Source organism: Urtica dioica, chromosome 4, assembly GCF_054948205.1.
Source record: "Urtica dioica subsp. dioica isolate 48M chromosome 4, U.dioica_male_clone48M_v1_H2, whole genome shotgun sequence".
NCBI classification, from domain to species: Eukaryota; Viridiplantae; Streptophyta; class Magnoliopsida; order Rosales; family Urticaceae; genus Urtica; species Urtica dioica.
Genome location: NC_142759.1, coordinates 6,222,755 through 6,242,975, shown reverse-complemented (window position 1 = coordinate 6,242,975; position 20,221 = coordinate 6,222,755). Strand labels below are relative to the sequence as shown.

General features: G+C 31.9%; 3 protein-coding genes and 1 long non-coding RNA gene across 5 annotated transcripts; 2 read left to right on the top strand and 2 right to left on the bottom strand.

The window, feature by feature from the left end:
* The first annotated feature begins 246 nt into the window (after positions 1-246).
* Positions 247-3,998, top strand: LOC149399740 (pathogenesis-related thaumatin-like protein 3.5). Its single transcript, XM_089613092.1, has 3 exons — positions 247-549; positions 644-1,274; positions 3,499-3,998. Exons 1-3 carry the CDS (start codon positions 486-488, stop codon positions 3,752-3,754), a joined length of 951 nt encoding a protein of 316 aa, XP_089469218.1. The 5' UTR covers positions 247-485; the 3' UTR covers positions 3,755-3,998.
* Positions 3,999-11,893: 7,895 nt separating this feature from the next.
* Positions 11,894-14,119, top strand: LOC149399739 (pathogenesis-related thaumatin-like protein 3.5). Its single transcript, XM_089613596.1, has 3 exons — positions 11,894-12,045; positions 12,127-12,691; positions 13,663-14,119. The coding sequence occupies exons 1-3, from the start codon at positions 11,982-11,984 to the stop codon at positions 13,874-13,876; spliced, it is 843 nt and encodes a 280-aa protein (XP_089469722.1). The 5' UTR covers positions 11,894-11,981; the 3' UTR covers positions 13,877-14,119.
* Positions 14,120-15,029: 910 nt separating this feature from the next.
* Positions 15,030-17,154, bottom strand: LOC149399738 (uncharacterized). 2 transcript variants are annotated; one of them, XR_016296416.1, is made up of 2 exons: positions 15,824-17,154; positions 15,030-15,352 (listed from the first exon to the last, which is right to left on the bottom strand). It is a non-coding gene; the product is annotated as an uncharacterized LOC149399738 (long non-coding RNA). The 2 variants fall into 2 exon arrangements; XR_016296415.1 differs by having other exon boundaries at positions 16,572-17,154.
* Positions 17,155-17,951: 797 nt separating this feature from the next.
* On the bottom strand, positions 17,952-19,976 carry LOC149399737 (GDSL esterase/lipase EXL3-like). The gene is made up of 5 exons (XM_089612834.1): positions 19,693-19,976; positions 19,379-19,509; positions 19,049-19,282; positions 18,463-18,718; positions 17,952-18,366 (listed from the first exon to the last, which is right to left on the bottom strand). Exons 1-5 carry the CDS (start codon positions 19,970-19,972, stop codon positions 18,173-18,175), a joined length of 1,095 nt encoding a protein of 364 aa, XP_089468960.1. The 5' UTR covers positions 19,973-19,976; the 3' UTR covers positions 17,952-18,172.
* Between the last annotated feature and the right edge of the window lie 245 nt (positions 19,977-20,221).

The following is a 20,221-nucleotide window of genomic DNA, read 5'->3' as shown; positions in this document are numbered from 1 at the left end:
TTGCCTTTCGTTTCATCTTGACTACACGTATTGAATATAATTAGTGTACTGCCTTCACTAATAATTAAAGCTTAAAAAATAAGAAAAAATCCCTTTCTAAGCTGACTTAGTATAGATAAAGACCATAAAATTAGCAAGTGCATGTATATAAATATATACACTATATTGATAACGATGACCACGCCAACCTTGAACCTTCTTATTCTCCCAATTGATGCGTAGTCGTATAGGTTAGTGACACACCTTTTGATAATCATACGCTAACGACCGTTCTTATTACAAAATTCCAAAAAAAAAAAGTACAGCATATAAAAATAAGATAGTAATATGTACATGACCGCGAAAAATGAGCCGAGTAATATTTATACCCCCCCTTAATTTAATCACCCCCAAGTACCTAAAATCAAGCGAACCTAGCTCGTGGAAAAATTACTAAATCGCATAATTGAAGTACACACACCTTTTCACATCTCTCTCTCAACTCAATGGGAACTTTTAGTCCTCTTTTGCTCATCATCATTTCTCTTTCTCTCTTCCACAACTTTTCAGGTATGCATGCATGTACATAATAACTAAGTAAAATAGCAAGTACCATAGAGCTAGTTAACGATACGTACATATATATACTTCGAATTATTTTCAGGCACAGAGTCAACGTCGTTGACCATCACAAACAACTGCGACGACACAATCTGGCCCGTGGTTTCTCCGCCACCTGGCGACGGCTTATTGCCCGGCTTCTCGCTCTCCCCGGGCGGGTCCCGAACCCTAATCCTCCTTCAGAACTGGTCCGGCCTCGTCTGGGCCCGCACACGCTGCGCCGCCACCTCCGCCGGCGACTTCAGCTGCGCCACCGGCGACCTCAACTACGGCACCGGAAAGCCATCGCCGCCGGCCACGGTGGCGGAGTTCGGCTCCGGCGGGAAATACGGCGTGAGCGTGGAGAACGGGTACAACCTCCCGATCACGGTGGTCCCCACCTCCGGGGGCTGCTCCGCCGTGGGATGCACCATCGACTACGACACGGCGTATTTCCCGCCGGAGCTCCGGGCCGGAGACGTGAACGAGAGCACCGCTCCGACGGGGATCAAGAGCTCGTGCTACGCGGAGTCGTCAGGGAGTTGCGGGGCCAACTCTTACTCGGAGATCTTCAAGAAGCTCTGTCCTCAGGCTCGGAGCTACGCCTCCGACATAGTCGGCACCGTTTTTAGCTGCGGATATTCGGATTTCGCCGTCAACTTTTGTAGCCTCTCATCCGGCTCCGGTAACCCAAGGTACGTATAATATATATTATTTAAATATATACATGAATCGCATACGTAATCGGATAATTGGTAATTAAATGTTTGCCAATGATGATCATAGTATTTTTTTTTTTTTGTTATCTATATATATTTTATTGTTTTAATGAAAATAAGAAAGAGACTAGCCTGCAGCTTGCATACCTATCAGATTCGTTAATAAGTCAATATTAAATAATCCTCGAGAACTGATGATAATTACCTAAGGGAGAGTTAATATTTCTTATATGATATATATATATATATATATATATATATATATTTTTTTTCTTTTCTTTTTTTACCGCGGTTCTTGATTAGCTATAAATCGTTTAAAACTTATTTTTAAGGCAATCTCGTGTATATATAATTTATTCGGAAATATCTATATAAGCAGATCTGAATTATAAAAATATTAATTATTCATCAAGTTGTACTTAATATTTTCTAACTTCTTAATGTTAATTTGTTTTGAAGTTAACTAAGAGAGTATTTAATTTTTTTTTCTTTTTTTTTTTGTTAGGTTAGGTAAGCATGCCTAACTAATAATATAATATTTGGGCAATAATTTCTGCGCAGCGTTGACTACCTAGCTTTATTAACTGCAACCAAATATATATATATATATATATATATATATATATATATATATATATATATATATATAGCTCATTACATCTATATAGTTTAACTTTGTGTGACAACTTATATATATTCGCATATTAAGGCCTCATTTAGTTAATATCTTTAAAAAGTAGATGGTTGACCGTAATTTTATTAAGGAATAACCCAATACTTTATTATCTTTTCGAAAATAACTAAAATTTTATTTTAAATAAACGCTTTAGTTAATTTAATTTATTGCAGACTGATGTACTATTTTTTAAATAAATAAAAAATGAACGCTCTAGCAAATTAGCCAATTTAAAATGTTGTAATTTCAATGTGATCAATATTTTAAAATATTTAATTAACTAGCCATGACATGTTAATCTTTTACCCACGTGCCCTTTATTATTTATTTTCAAAAAATTAATAAAAAAAATTAATTAAAATCTCACAGATTAAGTAACTGCTTTTCTAAAATACACGTACTTGCTTTTTTTATCAAAATAAAAAAAATCGTTATATTTCAATTTATCTTTCATCGAAAAAAAAAATTAAAATTATCATTGCACAAAAAATATGAAAATACAGTAAGTTATTAACGATAATTAGCGAAAATTAACAATAATTAATAAAAATTACTCACAATTCAAAAGTACAAAACTCAAAACCAATAATTAACCAAAATTAACTGATGATTTAAAAATATACGGTGTTGATCATGTCAATGTAGATTACCCTCATTTATACTGTTTGAAATTGGTAGTTAAGTTTCTTTTTGTTTCGATTATCATCCACTCAACCATCATATGATATTTGAAGAAAAAAGCATATATATTTTGTGAAATAAAAGATTGACTGTACCTTCCATTATTTCACAAGTGGTAGAGTAGAAGAAGAGCCATATATTCTTATAATTTACGTAATTCAGTGCTTGTTCAAAAGTACGGTAATACAATTGAGAGAGCGAGAGAAAATCAATGGAGTTATATAGAGAGAGAATCAACGTGAAAAGGGGAGATAAGGGGAGGAGAGAGAATGTGAGACTCTACTAGTAAAGAATTTTGAATAATAAATTAGATTTTTTTTTAAAAAAAATTAATTAATAAAGGTATAAAAAATTTTCCACGTCGGCTTGTTGACTATTTGTTTAATATTTTCTAAACGTTGACCATATTGGAATTAATTTCAACTCAACGTTTGAAGTGAATTAATCGGTGATAAAACTCAAATAAAATTTGGGCTAAAATTTAAAAAAAAAATTAGTTGAATGATTAGTTGCAACAAATTTTTGTTCTATTAATTACATGGAGTTTGTATTACATAATAATTAATATAATATTCATGTAATATAGATAATTTAACATTTTGAATTAAATATTAAAAAAAATGTATGCAGTCTTAGTTTAGTGTTTTTTCATCTATCTAATTTGTCTTCTCTTCATGATTGAGGTATAAGATTAGGCCACGAGTATTCCTCACGGAAGAAAGAAACAAAAAGAATCTTCACTTGGTCGTCGTATATATCATTAACAATAATTTATTTAGCAATTAACATCGAGCCCTTTTTTTCGACATCTCATTTCTAATACATTTTTTTTTTTCTTTTCAGAAATGTCCCACATGATGATGGTCACAACAATTACGTTTTTGGGAAGACTAAGTTGGATTCAAAATTCGGAATAATCATCGGAGTCGTGGTTGGTATATTGGGAATGGCTTTGATTTTTTTTGTGTGGCGGTTGTGCAAGAAAAGTGAGTGCGATGCTTGCTCGTGTTCTTGTTGTTCTCTTTTCTCATGCACTTGTTGCCCCGAAAACGACAGCGACGATGATGATCATCATCATCATCACTCAGATAAATGTTAGAATAATTATTGCTCCTCAAACGTTGTGATCATTAGGGTTTAACCATGGACACGTTCCATGAGATTGGTTCGTTTTGCAAGAATAATTCAGACTCTGAATTAATGCTGAATGTTTTACTTCAAATTTTTTAAAAGTATTAATTGTGACCCTTTTAAACTACAAATATAGTTAAATATATCCAAAACCATATTTCGTGTTATTTCTGCTTTTTCGGGGGATTTTCAACGTGTGTTGACGATTTTTTAATTACATAAAGGATTATGTTATATTTTGAATATAACATCATATATTTGTTTTTATGACAAGTTAGGACAAAATCTTAATTAAAATAAAGAAAGAAAACTTATGATTTTTTCTCAAGGTTTTTTTTTATGACTTTCCAAGGATTTAATAATTATCCATTCATATTTATTCAATACTTTTTAAAAAAAAAAAAAAAATTTAATGTTTTGTGTTTTTAAAATAAGTTGTGAAAATTATGAGAATGCCTCATTTTATTTTGATAATATTTTATTTTTATAACTTTTTCTTGTTATTTACAATTTTATTAGCCTTATTTTTTTTCGCTTTTTAAATTTCATTTCAATTTTTTTTAATTATGTATAATTATAGTGTACCAAAATAGCCAAAATAGAACTATTAAATTTGTTTTTAGCCTATGTTTCACAACTTTTAGGGAAATAGCCAACAGGTTTATGTGACAATAATTAAAGTCTAATTTGTCATTGTTTATTAATAAATTCGTCATTTTATCTCTCCTACTTTTTTCCTACACTTTTTTTTTTACATAAAAACTTCAAAAAATCATATCTATCTCATATCAACTCGAAATTGAGTGATTCCAAATCCTACGGATTCGTGACGCCGAGATCTTCAAAAATAGATCCATTGTGTTTGATGAAAAATCATGTTTAATACCATAGATGTAGAAAAATCACGTTACTACCTTAAACATAGAAATAACTGAAATTTTTTGAAATTATAAAAAAAAATGGAAACGTAAATATGATGTATTAAACATAATTTTTCATCAAACACAATGGGTCTATTTTTGAAGATCTCAACGCCACGAATTTGTAGGATCTGAAATCACTCAATTTCGAGTTCGTATGAGAAAGAGAATTTTTGAAGTTTGATGCAAAAAAAATTATTTGAAAAAAAATAAGAGAGAGAAAGTGATGAATTTATTAATAAATAAGGGTAAATCAGACCTTAATTATTGATACATAAGCCATTTGGTTATATCCCTAAAAATTATCAAATGTATGCTAGATCCAAAATCACATGTTTAAAGTGGCCTAATTAGTAACAAATCATCTTAAAATAAGGACACTCTAGCTTACTAGCCAAATTGAAACGTTGAAATTTCAATTTAGCCACCGTTTTATAAGTTTTGGTCAAATAGCCATTTTCTGATGTGGCAAAAATTTTAGCATGTAAAAAACTCGATTTTGGCCACACCTAAAACATGTCAATTTTTATTTATTAATTTCATAAATTAAAGAAAGAATGCAAAAAATATGTAATTGCCTCCACCCAATTTTAATTTCTAAAGAAAAAATAATATTGAAAAACAAAAAGGATGAACACAAGAAATAAAACCCATAAAAAAATATGCATTCGAAGATGAACACGACTGTATATTAACAATAATGAACTATTATTCACGAAAATTTACAGTAATTAACTAGATAAGATTTCAGAAATAAGAAGTTGGAAAACATGTAACACAACATTAATTAATATAAATTTACAGACGATTTAGGTGTGGTGTTCCTCTCCTCCTCGGTCGATGCACGGTTCTTCCGCGCCTCTGTTAGCCGATGAAGAGCTTTGCCGCCCTCGGAGCCCAGATCTGGTCTTGCGACGCTCGACGGAGACGAAGAGCTCCGCCGTCCTCGGAGCTCAGATCTGGCGGAATTTCACAGCACTAGACTGGATTTTTCAACCAATACAAATGGGTATACTCTTAAAGCCCTCGTCACAACGAATTCATAGGATTTGGAATCACTCAATTTTTAGTTCATATCTTGAAGCCCTCGTTGCAACGAATTCATAGGACTTGAAATCATTCAATTTTGAATCCATATGAGAAATATATGGATTTTTGAAATTTTGAAGAAAAAACCAAAAATTGATAGAGAGAGAGATATGATAAATACGAGAGAGAAACAGAAAATATGTGTTTAAAAAATGGCACTTTAGAAGAAATAACCATGCGAGGACGTGTCAGTAATTATTGCATATCAAAATTTCATTTTTCTCCTTCATTTAAATACATTTAAAAAAAACAAAAAGTGAATTAATTATAAGTAGTTGAATAAGGTAGGAATTAAAACAAAAATTAAAGAGGGAACAAGTAGAGTGATCTTTGTGGGATTGATAATGATAAGCAATGGCAGAGAGGCATGTGCGATTGCGCTGATTTGTGTGCCTGATTTGCAGCCTTCATGTGGCCGATACCATTCTACCTCATTTTCTCATTCTTTTTCTTTCATTTTCTTTTCATATATTACAACTCTCTCTTTCCATGTCACATTTATAGTTACGGAAAGAGGTCAAAACCAACAACTGGTTTATAATTGATAATGTCATCGTTTGACATAGTTTTGTTTGTTAAAAAAACGCTTTTAGATTCAGTTTTTGGAAAAAACTGTTTTTTTTTTAAGTGACAGGTGTTTGGTAAGCTGTTTATAAAACAGTTGTTGCTGATAACAAAAGCTAATTTTGCGTTTGGTAAAATAAATATATTATAGTAAAAAAACAAAAATAGACATAAAATAAATATTTAACAGTGCTATGGATAATCACGTGAGGATATTAAAGTAATTTTATATCAAATACAAAAACACTTTTTCTAAAAGCTAAGATTCGTAGCTTTTGTGACTCATATACAATTTTTAAAATCGTTTTTGAATTTTTTTCTAAAAACTGTTTTACCAAACAGTAAGATTGCAGTTTGGTTTTTGCTAACAGCAAAAACAGGCTTAAAAAAGCTGTGCCAAACACGCCCAATAACTATTACTCATAATTAACGATTATTAACAGTCCGAAACATAGAAGTCTGATGAGAGAGAGATGGAATTCAAAGTAAAATCGTATTTTTTTTTTAAATTAAAAGCAATCAATTTTATTTCTAAAAATAAAATTACTTTTTTAATTAGATATATGCCTAAAGATATAATTGGAAATGAATTTGGTTGAATTGTCACATAAGCGAAATTGATTAGTTTATAAAAAGAGTTGAAACGTTGGCTATTTTAAAATCTCAACGTAGTCTAGTTATTATAATTTCTCTTTAAAAGAAAAAAAAATATAGAGAATAAGAGATCTTACTATATTTAGAATTTAAAATGGATTTGATTTAATTTCAAAAATTAAAAATTCATTAATTAATTAAATAATGGTAATAGAAGGTATAAAAATATGTCACATCAGTTATTTGACTATTTGTTTTAACATTTGATAAATCATGGATAGATTGAAATTCTAGAAGTGACGTACTTAGCGATAAATCTCTTAAAATAAAATAGAAGGATGTATATATAAAATGTGTAGAAAATTGGAAAAATTCAAAGAATAAGATCTTCAAACTAGGTATCTGTTGATTTGACCGTTTATTTTAATGGTCCTTTCCACTTCAGAAGAAAGGCCCAAAAGCCTTCTGGAATCAAAGGTGAATGATTGTTGTTCAGCCCAAACATCAAACGAAAGCCCAAATAGCCTGTGAATAGCCAACGAAACTCTGAAAATTACCTGAGCCGCTTGTTATAAAAACATTTTTCAAGAACACCTTGCTTCTAATTTATTTCTAAAAATGTGTCGTTTTAATTCTGAAAATACTTCATTTTATAGTAGTTTTCTTGCTATTTACAGTTTCATTAGACTTATTTTTTAAAAAATTTTACAGTTAAATTTAAATTTTTATTAGTTGTTTACGGTTTCATTAAAAATATTGGTAAAATTATATGAAAATAAAATTAAACGAGGTGTTTTATAGAATTGTTGGAAATTTAAAGTATTCAAAGAATCACTATCTTCAAACGAAGTATTTGTAGAATTTCCCCAACGAAATTTAACTTGAGCTCTTGTCAAAAAAAGACTTCAATCTAATGGTTATGCGGAAGAAGCTATATATTATCAGACAAATTTCTAAAGAAAACGCAAAGAGAGAGAGAGAGAGAGAGAGAGAGAGAGAGAGAGAGAGAGAGAGAGAGAGAGAGAGAGAGAGAGTCTTTTCAATAATCATAATTAACATTAAAAAAATTAAACGGAATAGACTAAAATAAACTATTTGAAATATTGATATTGAAAAATAATTAAAATTTTAAATATTTTTTGGCACATAGCCAAAATTACCTACTCGTGTCATTTCGATTAGAGACTTATTTTTTTGTTTTCGTCCTTTACATTTCAATTTAGGATTATTTTTTTTCTAAAAAGCCGTCATTAATATATTTGAAAAATAGTGTAATTTTTTTTTTGTCATCTTTACTTTTATCAAGCAGTTATCCATACTTAAAAATGAATCGATTGGAATTTGATTTGATTTTATATCGTGGGATTTAATTATACTTTTGGGTGATATGTTTCTTAATATTTCTTCATGTTCATCGTCTCCTTCGACATCACGATTTTATCTTCATCATGTCCTTCAGCAACATCATCTTCGCAGTTTTTTTTATTATTTATTTTGACGTATTATATTTCAATTTTTTTTACAGTTGCAATCATAAACAGATTCAAGTATGTTTTGTGCTTAATATTGATGTTGGTGCTTATTTCTTAATCTATTTATCAATTTATCTTTTTTTTATTAGAAATATATTAGCAAGTAGGCCACATAGAACTTAAGTATTTTAATATAGTCAATGTTTGAGGTTTTTATTTAAATAGCCAAGTTGCTTACGTGAACTAAATTTAAGGATCCTAGATTTAACTAATTGATTTTTATGTTACTACCCTTTGTTACATATCTCACGAGTTTATGAAAATAATTTTTTTTATTAAATGTCTGTACAAACAACGAAACTGATATATTTCATCTTTTATAGAAAACCGTTTCTATTTGACATAAGTATATTTTGGGCGTATTTTATTTTGGCGCACCAAGGACGTGCGCGCTTCAGATATGAGCTCCAAACGACATCGGTGATTCTCCGCAATGGCGAGAGAAGCCCAAGAAGAGTTGCTCGGTGTGACTTTGACTATGTGAAAACCTGTTTTTGTGTCATTATCGTGTTGTGCGATGCTTTGGAAATATATGAAAATAATTGGAAATATAACCACTTTAAAATGAAGGTATTCTTAGGTGTGTAGCAAAAATCTTCAACGTACAAAAGTGTTTCTAATTACTGCTCAAAATATTTTTTCAAAATTAATACGCAACATTGAGTAATTACTATTTATTAATTGGGAAAGAAATCAGCGACCAAATCATGTTAGGAATCCTAAAAATCAGTTTTTATTCCACGTGCTATTTATATCAATTAACGATTTTATTTATATTTTTTAATCTAAATAACCCGTTTAAAATAGTGGCGACTGAATAAATGACACACAAGGTTAGGAGAGGAATTTTACTTCAATTAAAAGGGTGCCACGTAAGCTAAATGACTATTTATCACAAAAAGATAAAACGTTGACTGCATAGAAATTACAACCTTTCAAAATGGCTAGTTGGCGCCTTCAAAAAAAAAAATGGCTAGTTGGCTAGAGTGTCATTTTTATTATGAAGAAGAGAAAATTGCAGTGCAAGAAATTAGCGATGACAGAGACACGATTGTGGTGCGTTCACATAAACGATAGTGTGGTTGAAGACGTGGACGTAGTTAAATGTGTTTCAATGCTTGATAGAGATCGATTGCGAATCTGACCACTGCGACGAGCTTGGTCACGAACAAGATGAACGACGGCAACGTATGGCATGCAATGTTAGTGAAGAAAACATAGACCACATACCATCAAATATGAGGATCGATGCCTTGACAAGCATTCCCGCTAAACAACGCAGTCTCAATGGTGGCAATGCGGATTACTTCCGTTTATTGTAGTAAATATGTGTTTATCAACATAAAAAATAGAAATAAATGAGAAAAATTATAGGAACTAAGCCATATAAAACGTTAAAATTGTAAATTAACCAACGTTTTTTTTAAATAACCATAATTGATGACATAGCATAGAAGTTGCTTTTTTATTCCTGTTTTAACCTCATTTGTTTTTCGATTTTTTTAAATAAAATAAATCCCATATTTATTAAGGGATCTTATGATTTCCAAATATAATTCCTCCTTGTTTATAGTAAAACGATTACTAAATTAATTGAATAATATTAATACCACGATTTAGTTTTCCAAATTTAAAATCTATCAGCGTTGAAGAAAAGAGTTAGGCTACTGCAAACCTGAGGAAGAAAATGCTATCGCAAGCCTAAGTTAAAGCATTTCTGACAGCGATAAGAAGAAAAAATTCATATGTGCCTTATTGGTAAATAATAAAGAGATATTAAAGTGTGTGTATCAGTTTAATCGTGTCTGCTTGGTTTGGTATCTCTTTGATTTCCTACAACTATATATATGAAGCATTTTTCATATGTTTGACATGTTAATGTTTTTTATTGCACGTTTTAAAAAACAAATCCAGACGTTGGATTGGTGTGTTCTATCCGTTATAGTGTCGTCATTTGAATTACAAATATTTTGAAAGCTTGGGAACTTGTTTGTCTGGTTATGATAAAAAATAACACCATATAGTTAAAACAGCATTACATTTCTATCCCGTTTTACCTACAAGTTGAAATTTGAATGAGTGATTTCGTAATTAATTTTAATTGTGTTTATTTGTGTTAATGTCTATGTAAATCGGCGTTATGTATTGTTATCTTCTTCTATGAAACCTAGTATTATTTTTGTGTTTATTTGTGTTAATATTGGTATACGCATGTAAATTTATGTTAATTTTGATATATTTGTGTTAATTTTGGTAAATTTGTTACAGAAACCCAGCCTAAATAAATTTGGACGACTATGACGCAGCCTAGCTTCGAGCGCATCAAGAGTAAAATCGGAGCAGAGAGACGTGGAATGGGTGTGTTGGTGGCACTCGGCAATGGGATGGCACGGTGGGGTCGGATTTTTGGTGTCGGATGGAGTTTGGGTCTGATTTTTTTATTAGGAGAGAGAGAGAGATCTAGAGTATAAAAATGAATGATCATTAAACATAGTTTTGGTTAACTCATCTAATGATTCATGTATTTATTTTTAAATCTAAAATATTTAATGAGGATATTTGATCCTCATTAATTTTTGTTAATGATTATTTTATAAAATTAACAAAACATTGACTATTTAACAAAAAATAATTTTACCGTTGATTAGTTAGCTATAGAGTCCCAATAAATAACCTACTTTTTGTTCGATCAATCTTGTAGATCAATTTTTTTTTAATCAATTTTTTTTGGGTGTTATAACTTAATAGGAAAATGAAATGAATAGATTTGGAAAAGAGCAAAAGTTTATTTAAAATTAATAAAATAACTAAAATGTGCAAGTAAAAAAATTATTTATATTAAAAATAATATGACAACGTAACTTACTATTTTGTTAAAAGTTTCAAACTTCGAACATTTTTCTAATAAAAAAATAATTTTTAATGTCTATTTTGTATAATTTTCCTTTTATATGGACTTTTGACAAGTTTGTATGTACGATAGCGAGGTCGTGATTGAGTTCGACGAGTCGATATGTTGAGGTGGGATGTTTGGCGCTATATTGTTTTTGGATTAATCTAAAATGATAAATCTAGTGCATTTTCCATTCTACTAACTTGTCCATCAGATGAAAATGCCCTCTAATTTTCACTAAAGTAGAGCACAAAAGGAGAAAATTCTATTTCTACGTTGACGAGAAAATCTTAAAGGCTTTTAATATTAGCAAGTACCTACGCTACGAAGACCAAAGACTATTGACGTTAATCACGACGAACACGTCAACCTTGAACCTTTTCTTCTCCTCGTGGCTTCTACGCATAGTCATTGACGACGGAATATATTAAAAAAAAAAATTCCACAAAAAGTGCACTTATAATAAGATAATAATAACATGCATGACTATGACAAATTAACGTCTAGACTACGCACTTAACTAAATATAATTACCAAGAGCAGAGCACAGAATCAAGACACACACTAAAAACATACACTACACACCGTTTCAAATCTTTCTCCATGGGAATCTCAGGCTCTTTTCTCTTCGTGTGTCTTTCGCTCTCTCTCTTCCAATACTTTTCAGGTAAGCGTAACTAGGGGAATATTTGCATTACGCGATATAAATCTGTAGTATAACGATATACATACTTGGAAATTATTTCAGGCACAGGGTCAACGTCGTTGACCGTCACAAACAACTGCGACAACACAATATGGCCTGTCGTTTCTCCGCCACCTGGCGACGGCTTCTCGCTCTCCCCGGGCGTGTCCCAAACCATAACCCTTCCCGAGAACTGGACCGGCCTCGCCTGGGCCCGAACCTTCTGCACCACCACCCCCGCCGGAGACTTGACCTGCGCCACCGGCGACCTGATCTCCGGCGCCGGAAAGCCGTCTCCGCCGGCCACGGAAGCGGTTTTCGGCCCCGGAGGAAAATATGCAGTCAGCGTCGCGGACGGGTACAACCTCCCCGTCACGGTGGTCCCCACTTACGGAGGCTGCGCCGCCGTGGGGTGTAGCATAGACTACGCCACGGCGGATTTCCCGCCGGAGCTCCGGGCCGGAGACGTGAACGAGAGCTCCGCTCCGACGGGGATCAAGAGCTCTAACTCGGAGATCTTCAAGAAGCTCTGTCCTCAGGCTCGGAGTTACGCCTCCGACTTTGTCGGAACCGATTTCAGCTGCGGATATTCGGGCTTCGTGGTCAACTTTTGTGGCCGCGCCACCGGGTACGTGTAATTTAATTATATGAGGTTAAGATATATATCAATTAATTAATTTGACTCGTTTCGAACTATTTAAATTATATAAATTTGTAACATGTTGAGATAAATATAATTCGCTATACTCAAAAACCATTACGACTGACCGTGTACTCACTTGTTTTCATCCCCAGTTAAGCCTAACTGAGATAGATAGCGTGATTCTGTATATAAATTATAGAACAATGTTATGTAAGGTTGTTACACGGATTCTTTGTTTCTGTAAATATTACGTAAGCACGCTTAATTTATAATATAATAACGAGGGAATAATTTATGCACAGTACGTTGACTAGTCGTTCATTAATTCAAAGCAAATTTATGACTTGCTAAAAAAATTGGCCAAAAAATTATACGGTTTTACTTTACCTGGGTGACAATGCTTCATTATGCTAAGACTACGTTAAAATTTAAGATGTCTATGATACAATAATGTAAAAGAAACACTATCTTTTTGTTTTCTTTTTCTTCTTATTATACGTAGAAAAATTATGTTGAAGTTTAATTTCTTTCCGTATTAAAACTTTACCACTTTTATAAACTAGATAATATATATATATATATATATATATATATATATATATATATATATATATATATCAAACTATTCCAAGGATAAACGTATGCAGTTTTTAGTTTTATGTTTTCTCTTTTTCTCTCTCTTTCTTGTTTTTTTTTTCTGTCTTTTCTTGTATCGTTTTGTTATGGCTGGAATGTCTATTCTTCATGATTGTGATATAGTCTGAACATAATTTTGTATAAACAATCACACACACACACACACACACACTTATATATATATATATATATATATATACTCGCGGAAGAAACAAAGTAAGGAATTAAAAAAAAAATCTATCATATAATTAGCAATTAACTAACGAAAAATGATCATTATTTTTTTTTTACCTTTAACGTACTTATACAAATTTAAACAGAAATACTCCATACGATAATGGTAGCCAGAACATACATCCGAAGAACAATTTGGATGGGAAAATTGGAATTTGCATCGGCGTCCTGGTCGGAATATTGGGGATGCTCTTGATTTTGATTGTGTGGCGGTTGTGTCGGAAAATCGATTACGAACCTTGCTCATTCTCTTGTTGTCATCTTTTCTCGTGCTCTTGTTGCCCCGAGAAATACTACTGAGGACCATCAAACATGGTCATTCAAATAAGTTTTGGAGAAGAGTTTTATACTGCTCAACGGGCAAAATATATGTACGTACGATCAACTTTATTGTGATCATTAGGTTTTATAAACAACCACGGAGATCATGTTCCATGTGACCCCAATTTCTTTCTTACGAATAATATTTATGGATATGCGTCTTACAAATTATAGTGTTAAATACTTTGCTTTACATTTACTTAGTATTATATATTGATTTATTCGGGGTTTATTACATGACATACTGATACATACTTTGTTGTATTTTTTTTTATGAAAATGTATGGTTACTTTTTAGTAATTATCTCTAGCTATTGAATGAATTATTACATCATTAATTTAGACATTTTAATGTGTTGGGGAGTTTATAAAAACCGAGAAGGATATAGATAAATAAAGTCAAGTACCAAAAACAACAAATTTAATAAAGTCAAAGATTAACTTTTATCATTAAAAAATAATTTCAGATCTCTTTTTTATTTTTTTGGTGAAAATGTAGTATGGTTTGTCATCTCTATCTTTAATTTTTATATTATATTATTGTTATTAATGTTGGGATTTTTACAATCTAGTCATGATTTGATGCCAAGTTAAGCCAACGAAAGATTGCTTCATCAAGAAATCTGGTCAACTGTAATTGGTATTATCGATTTTTTTGATAAACTGTCGTGACTGCAGTCAACTGTGATTGATTTCAGCTGACCGCAGACCGTAGTCAGCGACGGATTTACACGAGACCCCCTTCAATTTTTTTATATCTTTTTTTGGCCCATTTTTTTAAAAAAATATCTTTCCTTGATGAGCTTTTCTGGCTCCGTCACTAACCCTCCCTAATTTTTGAAAATTGTAATTTTTAACCTAAAATATTTATCATTTTTTTATTACTTATCCTCACTGAATTTATTTTTTAAAATTTACCCCCTTAATGCATTTCCTATCTCTGCAATTGCTCATGGCACTTTTTTTCTTCAAAAAATTCAATAGTACCAACTGGGGTTAAATAGATTTCACTCATATAAATTAGACTAACTATATATATATATATATATATTATTATATATATATAAAGGAGAATCCTGAAATCACTGTTCACACAGGCACACTTTACTGTTTTTTCTACAGTGCCGTTAAGTTTTCGAAATTGCATACGTGCCACTAAATTATATAAAGCAGAAGACACCACTCAGATATTACAGAACTGCCCAATCTTATAACACCCTTTAAACATAAAAAAAATTACAAAACTGCCACTAAGCGACGAAATAGGAAAACTCTAGAACTTTGTGGATAAACGAAAACTCTAGAATGATATGCGAACACCCTTTAAACATAAAAAAAAAAAAATATACAAAACTGCCATTAAGCGACGAAATAGGAAAACTCCAGAACTTTGTGGATAAACGAAAACTCTAGAATGATATGCGAATTGCGTGTATATATATAAGCGACCGCAACCTGAAAAAAACGTCAAACTCACTTAATAGCATTCAGATCAAATGAAGAAAGTGTTAACAATAACACACACTCTAATTTAGCAGGGTGATCATAAACTTTAAGTGTTGAACATATAGACTTCAGGTACGTATACACTAATTCAAGTGTTAGCATCTCATCATTCATCAAGTTAGTTTTTGATAACCTAACTCATTAACTACTATCATTCATCAAAAATAAAAGAAAGCAGTACCAAAATCATAGCCAACGACAGAAGAGAGAAAAAAAAAACCGCATAGACCAAAATTTCGCCTAATTTAGCACGTTAGACCAAATTGATCACAACTCTGATAAGGAATAACATGATTTATGAAAACAACATTTAGCACCTGTGTTTAGCTCACATATCTGACAACCAAATACATGAAATAAACAGCAAGAATCAACATTTGTTGATTTCATTTCTGATAATAACAATTAAGTAAACTTCACCTTTTAAGTTTTTTAAATTTCTTTCCCATGTTTGCAGATTCTCTCGGCAACCAAACCGATGAAGGAGTGGACCTCAGACGACAAGGAAATAGAAAACATTAAGTGTATATATTTAATATATGAATATCGTCTATACACATAACAATTTTATGGCTTAAGAATACAGAAAATACCATGTATGGTAGTTGACATGATTGACAAAATAAAAAAATAAAAAAAAGGTCACGACGCATGCCACATCCAGTCTGAACATTGAAGGTACTAAGCGACGTTATTATGGGATTCAATTCGCAAGACAATCCCAGAAAGAAACTTTTTTCAACGGACTCTACTGTGATAGATATGAGCTGGAAAGCTTCTCACATCAAAATCATCTCTAACTTCTCAAACTCGGAGCGAAAACGAAGAATCAAACATGCAAAGCGAAAACTACCATTAGGAACTCAGGTTTGAATCCAAGCACACGGTATCAAAAGGAAATTCACAATAATGAAAATATCCAGAGAATCCAACATAAATAAAAAAAAACCCCTAAATTTAATCTTGAGCAGAATTATCTGTTTACTTGAGAATTCCAACGATAATCTATCATTTTTTTTTCACTTGCTCGCCGAAACCCCCCCCCCCAACTGAAGACGATTGTCATCATTGAATCTTCAAATCAAACGCACGAATAAATTCTAGAATTTCATAACTGATATTCAAAAGATAATCAAAGGAAAACGAGGAGAGGGACATCTTAAATAACCTTCTGTTTTTATGCTACTAGGTATTCTGTTGATTCTTCTTCAAACAGGAACCACCGATTTACAAATTTCATTAACCACATAATTTAGTGAGCGGCCTCCAATGGTTGAATCCTTGCTCTTCAACCAATTGTCTCCCGAACTCTCTGTCTCGCTCTATGTCTCGCACACGCTCTCTCTCTCTCTCTCTTTGGCCTCTCTTTCTCTCGATTACGTTCTTATCTTCTCTAAATTGGTCGATCCGTGACTTTACCAATGGGAGTGAGGGTGAAAAAAAAAAAATGACCTACGCTATGTGTTTCTTTATACTGGCACATCTCGCTCATTTATAGCCGTAGATTATACTAATCCAACGGTTAAAAATAAAAATTGTAAAATGGCTAGGATTGTCGTTTTATTCAAACACCTATGTCGTTTATTTTATCTTTGGTGTGAGCTCAGGTTTTATGCCTGGCCACATATCTTATTTGAACTCTTTTGTTTATAAATAATTATTGTGAATGTGTCATTAACAAAATAGTTAATATAATTAATAATAACTCCTTAAACATATAAAATTCGAAAATAAATAATATAAAAAAAGTAATCATTGGTCAATTTTTTATAATAAAATAAAATCTGTAAATATTATTAATAATTAATGTATTTTTTTTGTATAAGATCAGCTTTGAAACTTTCATGCAATAATATAAATACAATAAACAAGGTAAATATAGACAAGGCAAGTTAATATAGAAGATGAAATAATAGAATTTAAAAATTTAATTATAAATAGAGTGATATGTCAATTACAAAATTATAATTTGTGATTTTCAATTTAAGAATGTATTCAAGTATTTGTTTATTTCTATATAAAATAATAGCGTATAAAATATTAAATTAAAAAATATAATATTTTGAAATACGGTAAATACATATTCTTTATTTGTTTTCTCTATGGTCAGTATGAAAACAAATCATACAAAAATACTATATTTATTTTTTAATAGAATGGGCATAATTTCATAATTTATTATTTTTCAAGTATGTGTAATTTGATCGTATTAAGTACACAAATTTTCATTGTCACACTTTATTATTTTTGTGTTTCTTCTTTATTTTCAAAAATAAATTATTTAAAAGAAATGCATATATACATGTGTTATCAATTTTTTAATACTTATAATAATAATATTATAAATTAATTCAATAATTTAATATTATAATACATCAAGCAAGCTCCGCACCAACGCGCGGGTATTTTACTTGTATATATATATATATATATATATATATATATATATATATATATATATATATATATATATATATTTCAAGCTGTTAAGCATTGGTACGCTAATACTCGTTTTGTTAGTAATAGAAAGAATTTTTATCAACCACAACTCAAACAAAGTTACTATCCACATAAGCTAACACGATTGGGAAGCTGCCAAAATAAAAGGCAAACGGGTGCCAGCAAATATTAATAATAATAATAATATAAAGTAGCAAAACTCTATATTTCGTAAACAAAGCAAAATATGGCAATACATACTGAACATATATCATGTTGATAACAGTAGCTACAGAGAAGTCATTGAATACAAGAATTAGTAGTTGAAGATCAGAAGAAACTGTTGATCTTGTTGCCAATCACAAGATGTGTGAGTATCTCATAGCTTCGTTGAGTTGGATGAAAACTGTCCCAAAATATGTACTTGGAAGCATTACTACAAGTGGTTGCTGTGTAACTATTGCAAAGAATGCTGACTTCTATATTCCCGGTCCCACAACACCCTTTTGTGACCACTTCAAATCCTAAACACAGTACACACAACAACCATGGTATATTCATATTAGCACCCCAGAAAAAAAAACATATCTAGCTAAAATTGCAAATTAAATGTCATATACCATATTGAGATGGGTTGTGAATTAGGGAAAATAATGAAGTGTAGATGTCAAGGTAGACAAGCCTGGCTTGAGGGAATTTGATGTTGAGTGAGTCCATGTGGAGTTTAAGCTTGGAATTGAATGTTGACGAGGCTTCGTTGTGATGCTCCGAGCAGCGCCGGAGAAGGTCCCCACTGAGCGTTCTCTGGGCTGGCACGCACCCGATCGGAGGCAGATTAACCACTCCTATTCTTCTTGCTCCTTCCTCATAAAGATCCTGTCACAGCCAAAGTATAGTACCCAAAAATATATTACCTCATTCTGTTCCAATCACATGGTTGGTTGGTTGGTTAGAAAAAAATAAATGTGCCATACTAAATTACAGTTGAATTATTGTGCCATAATAAATCTGACTTTTTAATCATATCCCATTCTCAAATATATATAAATGGTGATATATATATTTTAAAATAAAAATTTGTTGAGTTTGAATTTCGTATATCTATGGCTTAGAAACAGTGAAAGGAAAAAAAAAAATGTTATGTCCACAATGAAGAAGTAAAAAAAAATCAGCCTCGTTCATTTTATGAAAGTGTAAAAATCATACTTGTAAGAATTTCGTAGCGGAATCAGCCATGAGATCGGTGTAAGCTTGAACGTCGTAGTAGGGACGTCGAAACGGACCTAGAAAGTACGTATTCGCAATGTCGTTTGACCCCGAGCAAACGACGTAAATGCTTTCCGCCACGATCTTCTCTGCTCTCTTCTCTCCGACTTTTGCCTTCAGCTTCCTCTTGTAATCTCTAAACAACTCTAGTTGATCCGACAACGACAAGACCGACTAATAATTGATTTCGAGTTAAAATTAATTGATTGAATAAATTACTTGTCAAATAACATGTGACATGTGAAAATAAATTATGCGAAAATAACGTACGCCGAGCTGAGCTGTCAGTGGATCAAACCCGTTGCCTCCAGAGGCGAAAGTCACGCCGGTGAGGAAGTCTTGAGGCTTCAGATTCGGGTCGAGATAGCCTGGCACTATCTTCTTAACGTTGAATATTTCGGCTGCAAAAATCAAATCTTAGATAAACAAAAATTTGGTACTGATACATGAGTGTTAAAAAAGACATTAGGACCAACGTGAACAACTTAAGTGAACTAATGCTATGATTGTTCTATGTCATAAATAATATTAGTACTATTTAATGAGAAATATAATCATTTAATGCTATGTGTATAAATATATACCTATAAAGTCTGAGGGAACTCTTCCATTGCTAAACCTTCCGGTAGCTTTCCCGCCGGGAAAGTCCCGGCCATATGGCGGGAAATTGCACTTGAAAAGGGTCCTGAAGTTGGCATTGTTATTGCCCGGATCGACGATCGAATCTCCGAAAACGAACACCGCCGGGACAGTTCGGTTTAAGGCTATCGATTTGGCGGCAATACCTTCGTGTTGGCATAGCATGAAAATTAGAAGCAAGTAAAAAAATTCCAGCTCTATCATTGTTCTTTGTACTGAAGGCATAATTTTTTTTCCTTGTTTTAGGACATGAAAATGCTGTGATCAGGATATAAAGTGAATAAATAGTAGACTCTACCCATTTGACTTGTTCCTGTCAATAATAGATTTTGGAAGTGAGAGAATGGTTTGTCATTGGGGTGGTTGTTGACTTGTTAGGTATTAATTGGTTTTGGTCCCATTCTTATCGAGTATGGGTGGTTTATTTAATTTGTACAGATTGGTATTGATTGCATTTTTGGAAATCAATTTATT

Excerpts from the sequence above, each read along its gene's own strand:
- LOC149399737 (XM_089612834.1), bottom strand. The coding sequence starts at position 19,972 with ATGCCTTCAGTACAAAGAACAATGATAGAGCTGGAATTTTTTTACTTG. Across the intron at positions 19,510-19,692 it reads AGTTCCCTCAGACTTTATAG|CCGAAATATTCAACGTTAAG; the intron begins GTATATATTTAT and ends TGATTTTTGCAG. Across the intron at positions 19,283-19,378 it reads CACTGACAGCTCAGCTCGGC|TCGGTCTTGTCGTTGTCGGA; the intron begins GTACGTTATTTT and ends ATCAATTATTAG.
- LOC149399740 (XM_089613092.1), top strand. The coding sequence starts at position 486 with ATGGGAACTTTTAGTCCTCTTTTGCTCATCATCATTTCTCTTTCTCTC. Across the intron at positions 550-643 it reads TCTCTTCCACAACTTTTCAG|GCACAGAGTCAACGTCGTTG; the intron begins GTATGCATGCAT and ends AATTATTTTCAG. Across the intron at positions 1,275-3,498 it reads TCCGGCTCCGGTAACCCAAG|AAATGTCCCACATGATGATG; the intron begins GTACGTATAATA and ends TTTTCTTTTCAG.
- LOC149399739 (XM_089613596.1), top strand. The coding sequence starts at position 11,982 with ATGGGAATCTCAGGCTCTTTTCTCTTCGTGTGTCTTTCGCTCTCTCTC. Across the intron at positions 12,046-12,126 it reads TCTCTTCCAATACTTTTCAG|GCACAGGGTCAACGTCGTTG; the intron begins GTAAGCGTAACT and ends AAATTATTTCAG. Across the intron at positions 12,692-13,662 it reads TTTTGTGGCCGCGCCACCGG|AAATACTCCATACGATAATG; the intron begins GTACGTGTAATT and ends AAATTTAAACAG.